This window comes from Callithrix jacchus, chromosome 6 (assembly GCF_049354715.1).
Source record: "Callithrix jacchus isolate 240 chromosome 6, calJac240_pri, whole genome shotgun sequence".
Lineage (NCBI taxonomy): Eukaryota > Metazoa > Chordata > Mammalia > Primates > Cebidae > Callithrix > Callithrix jacchus.
Window position 1 is genome coordinate 4,698,245 of NC_133507.1, and position 17,663 is coordinate 4,715,907.

Below are 17,663 nucleotides of genomic sequence, written 5' to 3' on the forward strand. Positions count from 1 at the left end.
CCATGTGGGGAGGCAGCAGAGGGTGGGGGCTCACGTTTGTTCTCGCTCCATGGACATATGTGATGAGATCCATGTGAAGTACCGACCTGTCACAGCCGAGGGGCACTCTCGGCCCTACCTGCCACCAAACCCTGAAGGAACAGAGCAGGCAGGTCACTGGGCTCAGGCAAAACACCCAGACTGTGCTGTACTAAGATCCTGAGAGCACTGCCACTGCCCAAAATGGCTCTCTGACCCCAGGACCGCTCTGGCACCAGAAGGCAGGGCCAGGGCCACCAGCCAACTCATGGCCAACTAAGGTGGCTGGCCCAGATGCCATGTACTGCTACAGACCTGGCAGTCGCACAGTCTGCCCCTGGGCGTGGTGGGCGCACACCAAGATGCCCTCTCCAAGCGTACAATGGAAATCACAGCCTGGGGCTGCAGGGCCACGTGCTTTCTCTGGTGGGTCTCCATCCACGCTCTGCAACCCTCCCACACACCGAGCTGGGCCTCACTGGCCAATCCAGAGTAACATGGTGCCCTCTCCTTTGCTTGGGCCCAAGATCCCACAACCTTAGAGGTGATGCCATAGCCCCCAGGGGGATGCAGGCTGCTCTTTGGCCCAAAGTCCATGAGTCCCAGGGCTGACCTGCAGCACCACCAGGTGCCAGCCAGAGCTCTCCCTTGACCCAACCCCAGAGAAACAATGCCGCCCCCACCAGGCTCCAGGAGACTCACTAGAATGGCCAATTGTTCAACAGGGACGGTCACATTCAGGGCCATGGGTGGGGCATGATCCTTGAATCCCTGCAACCCAACCCTATGGGCCCATTCACACACCACACTCCAGGTACTAAGAGTTCCCGTTACTCCTGTGGCACACCGTATCCCCTCTGGACCTCTCATGTGGCCTGGGCAGTCCTTGAGGCCTTATTGGAGCACCAAGTCTCAGCTGGAAGCTGCCCTGTGTTGGGCAGAGGAACTCTTTCCTGCCTGGACCACCATCACCCCTGCAGGGCCTCAGGGAAGACGTTCTCCTTGGGTCTGATTCCCAAAAAAGACCCTTCCCTCCCAGGTGGAAATTCAGGCCAGCTCCCAGGGAAAATCCTTGTGGCCCAAAGGCTGAACCCTGGGGACCCCATACACTCTAGCTCATGGCCCATGACCCAACAGGATCCACTCACCTATGCCAGGCCATGCTAGAAGGCTGTCCTAGGCAGAAGAGCTCACTGAAAGACACAAGGTGAGAATGGGAGCTCAGGAAGGAGCCACCCATGTTCCCTGCCCCCGGGAAACTGGAGCACCGAAACCAAGCCCACAAAGAGAGCCTGGGCTCCTTCAAGGAGAAGCACAGAGACAGAGGAGGGGGCACCTCGAGATGCCCTTCAGGACCTCCAGGTCTCCAGTCCACAATATAGTGGCCCTGCCGGACGTCAAGATCCCAGAATCCTCTTCCAAAATTCTCCCCTAGGCTGGGCCTCAGCGTAATCCTATTGAGCATGATTTTTAAGTCATCACCTCTCTTCAGGACAATGTAAGGTTCTCATCACTGACCCAACCCAAGCCACCACCATCCCCTCACAAACATCCAGTGGGACCTGGATGTGCTCACCACAGCTCAGTGCAGAAGACCAGGGTGCAAAGAAGGGCCAGGACTTCAGCGCACCAGGAACGGGGACTTGGCTGACAGCACTGGGCCAGGAAAAGCGGGCCCACAGAAGTCTTCCTCCAGTCTCACCATCTAGGCGTACAGGAGAGGACACGTGACCACTTTCCATGTGGAGAAGGGGATGGTGGGTGCCAGTTCATCTTTGGTCCCCTCCATGGACACATGTGATGAACTCCATATGAAATACTGACTCGTCACCGACACAGGGAACCCTTGGCCCTCCCTGCCACCCAACCAGGGAAGGGCAGGGCAGGAGGGTCACTGGGCTCAGGCAAAATGCCCAGGCTCTGCCATACTGTAGGCCCTGAGAGCACCTCCACTGCCCTAAATGGCTCCCCGCTGCATGACCCCAGACCTGCCCTGAGACCACTGGACACAGGCACAGGCCACCAACCAAGTCACGGCCAACCAAGGAGGCTGTCCCAGATGCCACACACCTCTGAAGACTTGGCAGTGGCATAGCCTGCCCCTGTGTGTGGTGGGCATGTGTACAGACATCCTCTCCAAGCGTGCACAAGAAATCACAGCCAGAGGCTGCAGGGTTACTTGCTTTCTCTGGTGGATCTCCATCCACACTCCATATACCTCCCAGACACAGAGCCAGCCACACATGGCCCATTCGCACACCACATTCTTGGGGACCAAGAGCTCCCCTGTTACGAGGGGGCACTGAAGCCCTTCTGGCCCTTTCATGTGGCCTGGGCAGTCCTCAAGGCCTTACTGGAGTACCAAGTCTCAGGAGAGTGCTGACCTGCATTGGGCAGAAGGAACCCTTTCCTGCCTGGACTACCATCACCCCAGCAGGGCTTCAGGGAAGGCTTCCTCCTTGGCTGTGATTCCCAAAAAAGTTGCCTCCTGGAGAACCCATCTCTCCCAGGTGGGAAATCAAGTTGGCTGCCTAAGACAGGCCTTGTGGCCCAGCAGCTGAAACATGGGGACCCCACATGGCCTGGCTCATGGCCCATGACCCCAGCCAGGATCCACTCACCTATTATGGTCAATGCCAGGCAGCTCACATGGGTGGAGGAGCTCACTGAAAAACACAAGGAAAAACCAGAGGCTCAGGAAGAAGCCACCAAGGTTCCTCGGCCCAGGAAACTAGAGCACCGACTCCAAACCTGCACAGGGAGGAGCGCAGACAGGCTGGGCACCTACAGATGCCCTTCAGAGTCATAAGGTCTCCAGCGCAAAATACAGGGGCCTGCTAGGAACTTAGGGATCCCAGCGTCTTCTTCCAACATTCTCACCTAGGTTGGGCCTCAGCGTAATCCTATTGAGCATGATTTTTAAGTCATCACCTCTCTTCAGGAGAATATAAGGTTCTCATCATTGACCCAACCCAAGGCACCCCCTCCCAAGCATAAATCCAGCAGAACCAGGATGTGCTCACCAAGCTTAGGGCAGGAGACCAGGGTGCCGGGAAAGGCCTGAGCTTTAGCGCATTGCGGGCTGGGAACTCAGCTGACAGACACTGTCCCAGGGCCGTTGTGCCCAATGCAAGTCCTCCTCTGGGCTCGCCATCTGGGGGACAGGAGGAGTACATGTGTCCAGATAGAGCCTCACACCTCTGTGTGGAACAGGGGTTAAGGGATACCCAAGTGATGGGTCCATGTGGAACCCTGACCCGTCACGTATGTGGGGCACCCTTGGCCCACCCCGTCACCAAACCCTAAAAAAACAGGGCAGGCTGGTCACTGGGTTTGGGAAATGGGTTTGGGTGCTCTTATACCACCCCAGAGAACACCTCCACTGCCCCTGCTGGCTCCCCAGCATGATCCCAGGACTGCCCTGTGACCACGGGGCACCGGCCACAACCACCAACCAGCTCAAGGCCAACCAAGGAGGAGAGCTCGGAAGGTATGCACCATGCAAATCTGGCAGTCACACAGCCTGCCCCTGGGCGTGGTGGGCAACCGCTGAGGCCCCTATCCAAGTGTGCACTGAAAATCACAGCCTGGGGACCCAGGCCACGTGCTTTCACTGGTAGGACCGCATCCATATCCCACACGCCTCCCACAGAGCCAGGCCACACTCGGCCAATCAATGGCTACACGGTATCTTCTCCTTTCCTTGGGCCCAAGACCCTGCCACCCTGGAGGTGACCCCATGGCTCAGAAAAAAACGGATGGCAAATTCCCGGTACAGGGACAGTGGGCCACCCCACCCCAGAATGCCACCATTACTGCCACTAAAACTCAGAGAACGGGTGACCCCCAATGGGATGCAGGCTGACCCACAGCCCAAAGCCCATGGGTCACACGGCTGGCCTACAGCACCACCAGGTGCTGGCCGGATCTCAGCCTTCACCCAACACCTTTGAAACCGCACCACCCCCAACAGGCTGAGTACGTGCCACTGGGTTGGCCTGCTGCTAAACAGGGTCGGCCCCACTCAGGACCACAGAGGGGATGAGATCCTTGAACCTCCAGAGCCCGACCGTCACCATCCCCTAGAACAAACTCGGTAAACAGGGTCGGCCCCACTCAGGACCACAGAGGGGATGAGATCCTTGAACCTCCAGAGCCCGACCGTCACCATCCCCTAGAACAAACTCGGAGACTGAGAGCTCCCACATGACACTCATGGCACCGCAGAGCCCCTCTGGCCCACCTCAGTTCTCCAGGCCTGACCCGCACACCAGCTCAACTGGGCTGTGTCTTGCATGGGCTGAAGAAACCCTTTGCTATCTGAACCATCATCACCCCTGCAGGGCTTCGGAGAAGACATCCCCCTCAGGCAAAATTCCCAAGGAAGCTGCCCTCCTGAAGAAACCATCCCTCCCTGGTGGGGATTCAGGTCAGCTCCCGGGGGAAACCCTTGCGGCCCAAAGGCTGACCCTCGGTGACCCGACATGGCCTGGCTCAGGAACCATGACCCCAGCACGATCCACTCACCTATGTTGGTCAATGCCAGGAGGCCACCGTTGGCAGACAGGCTCACTGAAAGACAGAAGAAAAGAGTGGGGGCTCAGGGAGGAGCCACCCACGTTCCCTGCCCCCAGGGAACAGGAGCACCAACACCAAGCCCGCACAGGGAGCCTGGGCTGCCTCACAGAGGAGTGCAGAGACAGAGCTGGGCCCCCTCCAGATGCCCTTCAGGGCCTCCAGGTCTCTAGCCCAAAATATAGTGGCCTTGCCGGAGATCTGGGCATCCCAGCATCCTCTAGCAAAACTCTCCCCTAGGCTGGGCCTCAGCGTAATCCTATTGAGCATGATTTTTAAGTCATCACCTCTCTTCAGGACAATATAAGGTTCTCATCATTGACCTAACCTAGGGTCAGACTCAGATGAGCTCACCTGCTCCATGCAGGAGACCAGGGCACCAGGAAGGGCCTAAGGTTCAGTGCGACAGGGCCTGGGCACTTGGCAGATGGCCTCTGGCCTGGGCATAGTGGGCCTAATGCAATCCTCCTCCAGGTTCACCATCCAGGGGGACAGGAGGAGGACCCATGTGATGGGATCCATGTGAAATCCTGACCTGTCATGGACATGGGGCACCCCTGGCCCTCCCCGCCACTACACCCTGGAAGGACAGGACAGGACAGGACAGGCAGGTCACTGGGTTCCGGAAAGACACCTGTGCTGTGCCTACTGCAGGCCTCAAGATAACCTCCACTGCCCACGCTGACTGATCCACAAGAACCTGAGGCTGTACAGAGACCCCTGGACATGGGCCGGGGCCATCAAACAGCTCACCGCCTACAAAGGAGGCTGGCCCTGACACCAGGAGCCGCTGCAGATGTGGCAGTTGCATAGCCTGCCCCTGGGCAGGGTGGGCCCCCAACCAGGCACCCTCTCCAAGCGCATACTGGAAATCTCAGCCTGCGGCCCATGGCTACGTGCTTTCTCTTGTGCGTCCCCGTCCATGTCCCACATACCTCCCAAACTCAGAGCAGGCCATATTTGACCAATCAGGGGCCACATGGTGTCTTCTCAATTCTTTGGGCCCAAGACCCTGCCACCAGGAGTTGATGTCATGGCTCAGAAGCAGCCTGGGCAGAAAATTCCCCAACAGGGTCCCTCAACAGTGGGCCTTCCCACCTAAAGAGGCCACCCATCCTTACACTGGAACTCAGGAAAGGCGTGACCCCCCCCCCCACCCCACGAAGGACACAGGCTGCTGACCTGGCCCGAAGCCCACAGTCCCTAGGCCAGCCTGCAGCACTATCAGGAGCCGGCCAGAGCTCAACAACGGGTTTGGTGCGGTGAGCACCCCCACCAGGCTCACTGTGGCGCCACTGGGATGGCTCAGTGCTCAACAGTGTCAGGCCCATTCAGGGCCATGGGTGGGCGTGAACCTTGAAACACTAAGGCCTGACTGCTCGGTCACCACCCCCGCAACAACCCTGAGGACTGAGAGAGTTCCTGCATGACCCCTGTGGTGCCCCGAAGCCCATGTGGCACTCCACAGGTGGCCTGGGCAGTTCTCCAGGACTGACCCACGCACAGTCTCATGGGAGCTGCTCTGCATGGGGCTGAAGAAACTCTTTGCTGCTTCAACCATGGTCACTCCTGCAGGTCTTCAGAGAAGATGTCTTCCATGGGACCCATCTGGAAGAAATCGGCCCTCCTGGAGAACCCATCCCTCCCTAGTGGGGAACCCATTCCCTGGCTCCCTGAGGAAACCCTCTTGTCCCAAAGGCTGAACCAGCATCCCCCTGCAGCCTGGCTCATGGCCCATGACGACAGCAGATGCCACTCACCTATGCCAGTCAATGCCAGGGGGCCCACCTGGGCAGAAGAGCTCACTGAAAGACACAAAGGATAAGGGAGACTCAGGGAGGAGCCACCAACCTGCCTCGCCCCCAGGTAACAGGACTCTGACACCAAGCCCCCACAGGGAGCCTCGGTTGCCTCACAGAGGAGCACAGAGACAAGGTTGGGGGGCACCAAGATGCCCTTCAGGGCCTTGAGGTCTCCAACCAAAAATACAGCGGTCTGCCAGGGACCTCGAGATCCCAGTGTCCTCTTCCAAAATTCTCAGCAAGGTTGGGCCTCAGCGTAATCCTATTGAGCATGATTTTTAAGTCATCACCTCTCTTCAGGACAATATGAGGTTCTCATCATTGACCCAACTGAAGCCAACCTCCTCCCACACATGCATCCAGTGTGACGCAGAGAGGCTCACCACAGCTCAGTGCAGGACACCAGGGTGCCAAGAAGGACCTGAGCTTCAGTGCACCAGGGGCTGGGCACATGGCTGACGGACACAAGCCCAGAGACATTGGGCCCAATGCAAGTCTTCCTCTGGGTTCACCATCTAGGGGAAAGGAGGAGGACATGTGTCCAAATAGGGCCTCATGCCTCCATGGGTGAAGGTGAGTGGGGGATACCCATCACCCATGTGATGGGATCCATTGGGAACACTGACCTGTCAGGGACACGGACATGGAGCACCCTTGGCCCTCCCTGCCACCAAAACCAGGAAGCCCAGGCTGCACCCTACAGCAGGTCCCAAGAGCATCTCCACTGCCCCGCCAGCTGCCCTGAACGAGGTCAGGGCCACCCTGGGACCACTTGGCATAGGCGAGTGCCACCAACCAGCTCATGGCCAAACAGGAGGCTGGTCCGAATGCCACGCGCCACTGCCGAGCACCTGCCCCTGCCCATGTCCCAGTGTGAACCAGAAATCACAGCATGGGGCTGCAGGGCCACATAGTTTCTCTGATGGGTCCCCATCCATGCCCTGCACACCTCCCAAACACAGAGCCGGGCCACACTCAACAAATCTGGGGACACATAGTGCGCTCCCCTTTCCTTGGGCCCAAAAGTCACCATCCTGGAGGTGACCCCATGGCTCAGAAATAGCCTATGTGGCAAATTCCCAGGATAGGTTGCTGGACAGGGAGCCTTCCCACCTTAGGAAGACACCATTCCCCCCATTAAACCTCTAGGAAGGTTGACCTTCCCAAGCATGACCCAAGCTGTCCCCATGGCCCAAAGCCCATGAGATTCAGGGCCAGCCTGCAGCACCAAGAGGTGCTGGCCAGAGCTCAGCCTTGACCTAACCCCAGGGAAACAGCACCACCCACCACCAGACTCAAGGAGGCGCCATTGCTCAACAGGATTGGTCCCATTCAGGGGCATGGCAGGGGGTACAACCTTGAAACTCCACGGCATGACTCCCATGGGCTTGATCGTCCATCCCTGTCCTCTGATGGAAAGCCTCTGGGAGTCCCCCATAGCGCCCCAGAGCACCTGCAACCACCTGATGTGACCTGGGCAGTCCTCAAGGCCTGATCAATGTACTGAGTCTCAACTGGGAGCTGTCCTGTGTGGGGCTGAATGAACCCTTTCCTGCCTGACCAGCAATACCCCTGCCGGGCTTCAGAATAGGTATCCTCCTTGGATCCAATTCCCAAGGAAGCAACCCTTCTAGAGAACTCATCACCGGTGAGAATTCAGGTCAACACTTTTAGGAAATGCTCAGTGACCCCACTCTGCCATGCTCATGACCCATGACGCCAGCAGGATCCTCCCACCTATGCAAGTCAATGCCAAAGGGCCCACCTGGGCAGAAGAGCTGACTGAAAGACACAAGGGGAGTAGAGGGGTTCAGGGAGGAGCCGCCAACATGCCCCACCCCAGGGAACCAGAGCACCCAAACCAAGCCCACACAGGGAGCCAGGGCTGCCTCACAGAGGAGCGCAGAGACAGGGTTGAACCCACTCGAGATGTCCTTCAGGGCCTTGAGATCCCTAGCCCAAAATACAGTGGCCCTGGCGGTGACCTTGGGAGCCCAGAGTCCACTTCCAAAATTCTCCCCTAGGCTGGGCCTCAGTGTAATCCTACTGAGCATGATTTTTAAGTCATCACCTCTCTTCAAGACAATATAAAGTTCTTATTATTGACCTAAATCAGGGGACCCCCCTCCCCTCACAAACATCTAGTGGAACCTGGATGTGCTTACCACAGCTCTGTGCAAGAGACCAGAGTGCCAGGAAGGGCCTGAGCTTCAACGCACCAAGGTATGGGACCTGGCTGACGGGCACTGGCTAAGGAAAAAGGGACCAAACAAAATCTTCCCCTGGTGTCACTATCTAGGGGCACAGGTGGAAGACATGTGACCACCTTCCATGGGGAGAAGGGGTGGCAGATGCCAGCTCACGCTAGGTCCCCCTCCATGGACACATGTGATGAGATCCGTGAGAACACTGACTCATCACTGATGCAGGGTACCCTTGGCCCTCCCTCCCCCTCAACCCAGGAAGGGCAGGGCAGGAAGGTCACCGGGCTCAGGCAAAACACCCAGGCTCTGCCATACTGCAGGCTTCGAGAGCACCTCCACTGCCCAAAATGGACCTTCCCCAGAACCACTGGTCATAGCCCCAGGCTACCACCCAGGTCACGGTGAACCAAGGAGGCTGTCCCAGATGCCAAGCACCACTGCAGACTTGGCAGTGGCATAGCCTACCCCTTGGCATGGGGGGCATGCATACAGGTGACCTCTCAAGAGTACACCAGAAATCACAGGCGGAGGCTGCATGGCCACTTGCCTTCTCTGGTGGATCTCCTTCCACACTCCACATACCTCCCAGACACAGAGCCGGCCACACAGCCAATCGGGAGCCACATGGTGCCCTCTCCTTTGCTTGGTCCCAAGACGCTGCACCCTGCAGGTGACACCATGGCTCTCAAAAGTAGCCTGAGCACCAAATTCCCAGTAGAGGTCCCTCAATAGCAGGCCTTCCCACCTCAGGAGGCCACCCTTCACGACGCTCAACCTCAAAGAAAGGGTCACCCCCAGCAGGATGCAGGCTGCCCCTTGGCCCAAAGCCCACGAGTGCCTGCGGAACCATCAGGTACTGGCCAGACCTCGGCCTTGACCCAACCCCAGGGAAACAACACTGTCCCCCACTAGGCTCCAGGAGACCCACTGGGATGGCCCATTGCTCAAGAGGGATGGTCACATTCAGGGCCATGGGTGGGGAAGGGCCCTTGAATCTCTGCAACTCAACCCCGTGGGCCCATCCACACACCACACTCTGTGGACCAAGAGCTCCCCTGTTACTCCTGTGGCATCCTGTAGCCCGTCCTGCACTTTTCATGTGGCCTGGGCAGTCCTTGAGGCCTTACCAGAGCACCAGGTCTCAGCTAGGTGCTGCCATGTGTTGGGCAGAAGGAACCCTTTCCTGCCTGGACCACCATCATCTCCCCTTCAGGGCTTCACGAAGGGCATTCTCCAGGGTCAGATTCCCAATGATGTGACTCTCCCGGAGAAACATTCCCTGCCCAGTGGAAAATAGGTTGGCACCCTGAGAAAACATTAGTGGCTGGAAGGTTGACTCTCAATAACCCCATTCTGTCTCACTTACGGCCCATAACCCCAACAGGATGCACTCACCTATGCCACTTAAGTCCATGGGCCCCACTTGGGCAGAAGAGCTCACGGAAAGACACAATGGGAGTAGAGGGGTTCAGGAAGGAGCTGCCAACATGGCCCACCCCCGGGAAACCAAGCCAGGACACCAAGCTCACAGAGATGCTCAGAGACAGTTGGGACCCTCCGAGACACCTTTCAGGGCCTCAAGTTCTCCAGTCCAAAATAAGTTTGGCCCTGCCGGGGATCTCAGGATCCCAGTGTCCTCTTCCAAAATCCTCCCCTAGGTTGGGCCTCAGCGTAATCCTATTGAGCATGGTTTTTAAGTCATCACCTCTCTTCAGGACAATATAAAGTTCTCATCATCGACCCAACCCAGTGCACCCTGCTACCTATGCATGCATCCAGCAGGACTTAGATGTGCTCACCAAGATCAGCGCAGGAGACCAGGGCAACAGGAAGGGCCTGAGCTTCAGCGCACCAGGGGCTGGGCACCCGGCTGCTGGCCACTGACCCAGGAACAGCAGGTGGGATGCAATTCTTCTTCTGGTCTCACCATCTGGGGGACAGGTGTAGAATATGTATGCAAAATGACCTCCATGTGGGGAGGGAGGTAGGTGGTGCCAGCTCATGCACTGTCATCCTCCATGGACACGTGATGAGATCCAAGTGAAATACTGAATTGTCACTGACACAGACCCTTGGCCCTCCCTGCCACCAAAGCCAGGAAGGACAAGGCAGGTAGGTCACTGGGCTCGGGCAAAACACCCATGCTGTGCCACACGGCAGGTCCTGAGAGCCCTCCACTGCCCAAGAGGGCTCCTCCACATGACCCAAGGACTTCCTGGGACCAGCTGGCACAGGCCAGGGCCAGCAGCCACCTCATGGCCAACCAAGAAGACTGGCCCAGAGACCACGTGCTGCTGCAGACCTGGCAGTTGCATGGCCTGCCCCTGGGCGTGAGGTGTGTGTGCAGGTGCACTCTGCAAGCATGCACCGGAAGTCACAGCCTGGGGCTGCAGGGCCAAGTGCTTTCTCTGGTGGGTCACCATCCACACTCCGCATACCTCCCACACACAGAGTCAGCCACACGTAGCCAATTGGGAGCCACATGGTGCCCTCTCCTTTGCCTGGGCCCAAACTCTCCTACTCTGAAGGTAACGCCATGGCTCCCAAGCAGCCTGAGCAACAAAATATTGGGACAGGTCCCTTCACAATGGGCATTCCCACCTGAGGACGCCACACCTCACAACACTGGACCTCGGAGATAGGATGACCCCCAGCGGGATGAGGGCTGCCCTTTGGACCAAAGCCCCTAAGTCCCAGGGCTGACCTGTAGTACCACCAGATGCCAGCCAGAGCTCCACCTTGACCCAAGCCCAGGGAAATAATGCTGCCCTCAAACAGACTCCAGGAGAGCCACCGGGATGGCCAATTGCTCAGCAGGGATGGTAGCATTCAGGGCCATGGGTGAGGCGCAATCCTTGAATCTCCAAACCCAATCCTAGAGGTCCATTCGCACACCACACTCCAGGGACTGAGAGCTCCTATGTGATCCCATGGTACCAGGAGCCCCTCTGGGCCCCCTCATGTGTTTGGGCAGTCCTCAAGGCCTAACCCAAGCACTGAGTCTCAGCTGGAGGCTGCCCTGCGTGATGGTGAAGGAACCCTTTCCTGCCTGGACCACCGTCACCCATGCAGGGCTTCAGCGAAGGCATCCTCCTTGGGTCCGATTCTCAAAAAAGCAACCCTCGGGGAGAACTCATCTCTCCCAGGTGGGAATTCAGGTCAGCTGCCTGAGAAAACCCTCATGGACCAAAGGCTGAACCCAGCAACCCCACACAGCTTGGCTAATGGCCCATGACCCCCACAGGATACACTCACCTATGCTGATCAATGCCAGGGGGCCCACCTGGGTGGAAAACCTCACTGAAAGACACAAGGGGAGAATACCGGTTCAGGAAGGAGCCAACCTGCCCCATCCCCAGGAAAAAGTAGCCCCAGCACTAAACCGGCAAGGGATCCTGGGGACCCTCATGGAGGAGCAAAGTGACAGAGTTGAGTACCCTACAGATGCCCATCAGGGCTTCCAGGTCTCCAGCCCAAAATACAGTGGCCCTGCCAGGGTACCTCGGGATCCCAGCATCCTCTTCCAACATTCTCCCCTAGGCTGGGCCTCAGCGTAATCCTACTGAGCATGATTTTTAAGTCATCACCTCTCTTCAGAACAACATAATGTTCTTGTCCTTGACCCAACCAACCCAGGGCACCCCACCTCCCAACGCATGCATCCGGTGGGACTCAGACATCCTCACCACAGCTCAGTGCAGGAGACCAGGGCATCAGGAAGGGTCTGAGCTTTAGCACCCTGGGAGCTGAGGAGCTGGCTGACAGATACTGGCCTGGGGCCTGCAGGCCCAATACAAGTCTTCCTCCAGGCTGACCATCTGGGGGGACAGGAGGAGGACATGGGTCCAAAGAGGGCCTCACCTGTCAATGCAGGGAAGGTGAGTAGGGGATACCCATGTGATGGGACCCACACAGAAAACTGACCCATCATCAATGCAGGGCATCCTTGGCCCTCCCTGCCACCAAACCCTGGAAAGACAGGGCAAGCGGGTCACTGGGCTGGGCAAGATGCCTGGGCTGCGCCCTACTGCAGGCCACGAGAGCATGTCCACTCCCCGGGCCGGCTCCCCTGAATAACTCTAGGGCTGCAGCAGAATCACGGGGGAGGGACCAGGGTAACCAACCACCTCATGGCCAACCAAGGAGGCTGGTCCTGATGCCAGAAACCACTGCAGACCTGGCAGTCACAGAGCCTGCCACTAAGGGTGGTGGGCGCCCTCTCCAAGTACACAATGGAAATTAGAGCCATGTGACTTCTCGGTGGGTCCCCATTCATAACCCAACACCAGGGACATGACACCACCCCCACCAGGCTCCAGGAAGCCCACTGGGATGGCCCACTGCTCAGCAGGGATGATTTCTATCAGTCGTGGGTGGGGCGCTATCCGTGAGTCTCCACGACCCAACCGCACAGGCAGATTCACATACCACACTCAGGAGACCAAGAACTCCCTCTGGCCCCCTCATGTGGCCTGGGCAGTCCTCAAGGCCTGACCAGAGCACTGAGTCTCAGCTGGGCGCTCCCCTGGGTGAGGCTCAAGGAAACCATTCCTGTTTGGACCACTGTAACCCCTGCAGGCCTCAGGGAAGGTATCTTCCGAAGGTCCCATTCACAAAGAAGCCTCTCTCCTAGAGAACCCATGCCTCTCTGGTGGGAGTGCAGGTTGGCTCCCCGAGGAAACCCTAGTACCCCATAGGCTGACCCTTGACCCCACAATGGCCTGGCTCATGGCCCAGGACACCAGCAGAATCCACTCACCTATGCCAGTGAATACCAGGGGGCCCGCCTGGTTGGAAGAACTCACTGAAAGACACAAGGGAGGACACAGGTCAGCAAAGAGCTCCCAAAAGTCCCCATCCTTGGGGTACCAGAACCTGGACACCAATCCTACACAGGGAGCACGGGCTGCCTCATGGAGGAGGGCAGAGACTGTGTTAGGCCCCGCTGAGATGCCCTTCAGAGCCTCAATGTCTCCAGCCGAAAATACAGGGGCCCTGCCGGAAATCTCGGGATCTCAGCATCCTCTCTTCAACATTGTCACCCAGGCTGGGCCTCAGCATAATCCTGTTGAGCATGATTTTTAAGTCATCACCTCTCTTCGGGACAATATAAGGTTCTCATCGTCGACCCAAACCAGGGAACCCCCACCCTCACAAACATCCAGAGAAATCCAGATGTACTCACCACAGCTGAGTGCAGGAGACCAGGGCACCAGGGTCAGAGCTTCAGTGCACATGGGACTGAGCACCTGGCTGATGAACACTGGCCCTAGGCCTGCAAACCCAACACAAGTCTTTCTCCAGGCCCACCATCTGCAGCGACACGAAGAAGATATGTGTGCAACTAGGACCTCACACATCAATGCAGGCAAGGGGCTAAGGGATACCCATGTGATGGGATCCAGGTGAACACTGACCCAATGGACATGTGGCACCCTTGGCTCTCCCTGCCACGAAACCCTGGAAAGACAGGGCAAGCTGGTCACTTGGCTCCAGCAAGATGCCTGAGCTATACTCTACTACAGGCCCCAGGAACACCTCCTGCCCAGGCTGGCTCCCCTACATGACCCCACGGCTATACTCGGGACATGGGGCACACGACAGGGCCACCAACTAACTCCTGGCCAACCATGGAGGCTGGCCCAGACTCCAAGAGCCGCTGCAGACCTGGCAGTCCCAGAGCCTGAACCTGGCAATGGTGGACAGCAGCCCTGGTGCCCTCTCCAAGCCTGGGGGCCTCCAGGGCCATGTGCTTAATGGGTCTCCATCCATGCCCTGCACACATTCAACACACAAAGCTGGGCCACGCATGGTATCTACTCCCTTCCTTGGGCTCAAGACCCCGCCACCCTGGAGGTGACCCCATGGCTTAGAGCAGCCTGGGTGGCAAATTCCCATGACAGGTTCCGCTACAGCAGGACTTCCCACCTCAGGAGGATACCCTTCCTACCACTGGACCTCACAGAAGGGTTGACCCCAGCAGAACGGGAGCTTCTGCCTTGGCACAAAGCCCGGAAGTCCCAGAGCCAGCCTGCAGCACCACTGGGCAGCAGACAGAGCTCAGCCTTAACCCAACCACATTGAAACTGAGCCATCTCCCACCAGGCTCAAGGAGGCCCCACAAAGGCGTCCCATTTAAGCCCATGCGTGTAAAGCATTCCTTGAATCTCCACAGCCTGACTGTGGGGACCCAATCACTCACCCATCTCTAGCAAGAAAGAACTCTAGTGTGACCTCCAGGGCGCATCGCACCCCCTATGCCCCCCTCCCCATGTGATCTGGGCAGTCCTGCAGGGCTGACCTGCCCACCAGGTTTCACCTGGGAGCTGCCCTGTGTGGGGCTAAAGGAAACCTTCTTTCCTGCCTGGACCACCATCACCCCTGCAGGGCTTCAGAAAATGCATCCTCTTTGGGTCAGATTCCCAAGAAGTGGCTCTCCTGCAAAAACCATCCCTCCCTGGTGGGGATTAGGTAGTACCCTGAGAAAACTCTAGTGGCCCAAAGGATGAAGCTCAGGGACCCCATACTGCATCAGTCATGGCCCATAATACCAGCAGGGTCCACTCACCTATGTCACTCAAAGCCGGGGGGACCACTTGGGCAGAAGAGCTCACTGAAAGACATGGGGGAGAACAGGGGCTCAGGAAGGAGCCTCCAATGTGCTTTGCCCCGAAGGACCCGGAGCCCGGACACAAAGTCAGCACAGGGAGCCTGGGTTGCCTCATCGAGGAGCACAGAGACAAGGCTGGGCACCCCAGAGATGCCCTTCAGGGCCTCCAGGGCTCCAGCCCAAAATACAGTGGCTCTGCTGGAGACCTCAGAATCCCAGCAACCTCTTCCACAATCCTCCCTTAGGCTGGGCCTCAGCGTAATCCTATTGAGCATGATTTTTAAGTCATCACCTCTCTTCAGAACAATATAAGGTTCTCATCATCGACCCAATGCAGGGTACCCCCCTCCCTACGCATGCATCCAGCAGGACACAGATGGGCTCACCACAGCTCAGTGCAGGAGCCAAGAGCTCCGGGAAGGGCCCAAGCTTCAGCACACTGTGGACCGGGCACCTGCGTGACTGACGTTGGCCCAGAGACAGCAGACCCAACCCAAGTTTTCCTCCAGGATCACCATCTGCAGAGATAGGAGGAGGACGTGTATCCAAACTGACCTCCATGCGGGGAAGGGGGTAGGGGTGCCAGCTCACCCTTGCTCCCCCTCCATGGACACGTGTGGTGACTTTGATGTTAAATGCTGAGCCGTCAAGAATGGGGTTCGCCCTCGGCCCTCCCTTCCACCGAACCCAGAGAGGACAGGGCAGGTGGGTCACTGGGCTTGAGCAAAATGCCCAGGCAGTGCTGTACTGCAGACCCCAGGAGCACTTCTGCTGTCCAAAACTGCTCCACTGCATCACCCCAGGGCTGCCCTGGGACCACTGGGCACAGACCCTGGCCACCATCCAGGACACGGCCAATGAAGGAAGCCTGCCCAGATGCCACAAGCCGCACAGACTTGGCAGTCACGTAGCCTTTCCCTGGGTGTGGGGAGCGTGCCTCCAGGCATTCATTCTCCAAGAATGAAACAGAAATCACACCACAGGGCCACGTGCTTCCTCAGGTGGGTCCCCATCCATACTCTGTATACCTCCCACACACAGAGCCAGCCACACGTGGCCAATGAGGACCCACATAGAGCCCTCTCCTTTGCCTGGGCCCATGACCCCGCACCCTGGATGTGGCCCCAAAGCTCAGAAGAAGCTTGAGAGACAAATTGCCAGGACAGGTCCCTCAACAGCAGGCCTTCCCACCTCAGGAGGCCACCCTTCCAGACAACTGCTGTTGGAAAAAGGGTGACCTGCAGCGGGATGTGGGCTACCCCTTGGCCCGATACCCACAAGTCCCAGGGCTGACCTGCAATACCACCAGGTGCCAGCCAGAGCTCTGCCTTGACCCAACCCCCAGAAAACAACGCCACCCCATGACCAGGATCCAGGAGACCCACTGGGACGACCCTTTTCTCAACAGGGACAGTCAAATTCAGGGCCATGGTGGGGCACTACCCTTGAATCTCTGTGACCCAACCCAAGAGGCCCATTTGGGCACCACACACCAGGCACCCACAGCTCCCGTGTGAGCCCCGTGGTGGCCTAAAGTCCCTCTGTCCCCCTCTTGCGGCCTAAGCAGTCCTTAAGGCCTGACCTGAGCACCTAGTCCCAGACAGGAGTTGTACTACGTGGGTGCTGAAGATACCCTTTCCTGCCTGGACCACCATCAACCCTGCGGGCTTCAGGGAAGGTGTCCCCCGCTTGGGTCCGATTCTCAAAAGAGCAGCCCTCATGGTGGGAATTCAGGTCAACTGCCTGAGAAATTCCCCGAGGTGGAAAGTCTGACCCTCGGCAACATCACGTGGCCTGGCTAACGGCCCATGACCCCAGCAGGATCCACTCACCTATTATGGTCAATGCCAGGTGGCTCACGTGGGTGGAGGAGCTCACTGAAAAACACAAGGAGAGAACGGGGGCTCAGGGAGAAGCCACCAAGGTTCCCTGGCCCAGGAAACTAAAGCACCGACTCCAAACCCACACAGGGAGCCTGGGCTGCCTCATAGAGGAGGGCAGAGACAGGCTGGGCACCTACAGATGCCCTTCAGAGTCATTAGGTCTCCAGCGCAAAATACAGGGGCCTGCTGGGGACTTGGGGATCCCAGCGTCTTCTTCCAACATTCTCACCTAGGTTGGGCCTCAGCGTAATCCTATTGAGCATGATTTTTAAGTCATCACCTCTCTTCAGGACAATATAAGTTTCTCATCATCGACCCAACCCAGGGCACCCCCCTCCCCAAGCATGGATCCAGTGGGACCCAGCATGGTCGTCCAAAATTCTCCCCTAGGCTGAGCCTCAGCGTAATCCTATTGAGCATGATTTTTAAGTCATCACCTCTCCTCAGAAAAATATAAGTTATCATCATTGACCCAACCCAGGACACCCACTCCCACGCATAAATCCAGCGGAACCAGGATGTGCTTACCAAGCTTAGGGCAGGAGACCAAGGTGCCGGGAAAGACCTGAGC

The 17,663-nt window shown here is 57.8% G+C and overlaps 1 protein-coding gene and 11 non-coding genes across 18 annotated transcripts; all 12 read right to left on the reverse strand.

The window, feature by feature from the left end:
- Positions 1-28: 28 nt before the first annotated feature.
- LOC128932491 (uncharacterized) lies at positions 29-15,677 on the reverse strand. 7 transcript variants are annotated; one of them, XM_078375746.1, is made up of 18 exons: positions 15,596-15,677; positions 15,168-15,212; positions 13,785-13,912; positions 13,359-13,403; positions 12,286-12,417; positions 11,855-11,899; positions 10,399-10,529; positions 9,182-9,263; positions 6,779-6,910; positions 6,354-6,398; positions 6,098-6,201; positions 5,529-5,642; positions 4,546-4,590; positions 3,042-3,172; positions 2,640-2,684; positions 1,595-1,723; positions 1,167-1,211; positions 29-131 (listed from the first exon to the last, which is right to left on the reverse strand). In XM_078375746.1, the coding sequence occupies exons 3-11, from the start codon at positions 13,834-13,836 to the stop codon at positions 6,173-6,175; spliced, it is 693 nt and encodes a 230-aa protein (XP_078231872.1). In that variant the 5' UTR covers positions 13,837-13,912; positions 15,168-15,212; positions 15,596-15,677; the 3' UTR covers positions 29-131; positions 1,167-1,211; positions 1,595-1,723; positions 2,640-2,684; positions 3,042-3,172; positions 4,546-4,590; positions 5,529-5,642; positions 6,098-6,172. The 7 variants fall into 7 exon arrangements, with proteins under 7 accessions (XP_078231872.1, XP_078231871.1, XP_078231874.1 ...); XM_078375745.1 differs by having other exon boundaries at positions 6,090-6,201; XM_078375748.1 differs by lacking the exon at positions 5,529-5,642.
- On the reverse strand, positions 1,457-1,538 carry LOC118155017 (small nucleolar RNA SNORD115). The gene has a single exon (XR_004745255.1). It is a non-coding gene; the product is annotated as a small nucleolar RNA SNORD115 (small nucleolar RNA).
- Positions 2,906-2,987, reverse strand: LOC118155006 (small nucleolar RNA SNORD115). The gene has a single exon (XR_004745244.1). It is a non-coding gene; the product is annotated as a small nucleolar RNA SNORD115 (small nucleolar RNA).
- Positions 4,837-4,918, reverse strand: LOC118155024 (small nucleolar RNA SNORD115). The gene has a single exon (XR_004745262.1). It is a non-coding gene; the product is annotated as a small nucleolar RNA SNORD115 (small nucleolar RNA).
- LOC118154996 (small nucleolar RNA SNORD115) lies at positions 6,642-6,723 on the reverse strand. Its single transcript, XR_004745234.1, has one exon. It is a non-coding gene; the product is annotated as a small nucleolar RNA SNORD115 (small nucleolar RNA).
- Positions 8,423-8,504, reverse strand: LOC118155044 (small nucleolar RNA SNORD115). The gene has a single exon (XR_004745281.1). It is a non-coding gene; the product is annotated as a small nucleolar RNA SNORD115 (small nucleolar RNA).
- On the reverse strand, positions 10,261-10,342 carry LOC118155019 (small nucleolar RNA SNORD115). The gene has a single exon (XR_004745257.1). It is a non-coding gene; the product is annotated as a small nucleolar RNA SNORD115 (small nucleolar RNA).
- On the reverse strand, positions 12,143-12,224 carry LOC118155042 (small nucleolar RNA SNORD115). The gene has a single exon (XR_004745279.3). It is a non-coding gene; the product is annotated as a small nucleolar RNA SNORD115 (small nucleolar RNA).
- Positions 13,649-13,730, reverse strand: LOC118155034 (small nucleolar RNA SNORD115). The gene has a single exon (XR_004745271.1). It is a non-coding gene; the product is annotated as a small nucleolar RNA SNORD115 (small nucleolar RNA).
- LOC118155000 (small nucleolar RNA SNORD115) lies at positions 15,458-15,539 on the reverse strand. Its single transcript, XR_004745238.1, has one exon. It is a non-coding gene; the product is annotated as a small nucleolar RNA SNORD115 (small nucleolar RNA).
- A 1,651-nt stretch (positions 15,678-17,328) lies between the features above and the next one.
- LOC118155004 (small nucleolar RNA SNORD115) lies at positions 17,329-17,410 on the reverse strand. Its single transcript, XR_004745242.1, has one exon. It is a non-coding gene; the product is annotated as a small nucleolar RNA SNORD115 (small nucleolar RNA).
- A 75-nt stretch (positions 17,411-17,485) lies between these two features.
- LOC118155041 (small nucleolar RNA SNORD115) lies at positions 17,486-17,566 on the reverse strand. Its single transcript, XR_004745278.1, has one exon. It is a non-coding gene; the product is annotated as a small nucleolar RNA SNORD115 (small nucleolar RNA).
- Between the last annotated feature and the right edge of the window lie 97 nt (positions 17,567-17,663).

Bases quoted from the DNA above. Each gene is read 5' to 3' on its own strand.
- LOC128932491 (XM_054258220.2), bottom strand. From the start codon at position 13,836: ATGTGCACTGAAGCTCTGACCCTGGTGCCCTGGTCTCCTGCACTCAGC. The intron at 13,404-13,784 runs GTGAGTACATCT...TGTGTCTTTCAG, and splicing joins GTCTCCTGCACTCAGCTGTG to TGAGTTCTTCCAACCAGGCG. The intron at 11,900-12,285 runs GTGAGGATGTCT...TGTGTCTTTCAG, and splicing joins GTCTCCTGCACTGAGCTGTG to TGAGGTTTTCCACCCAGGTG.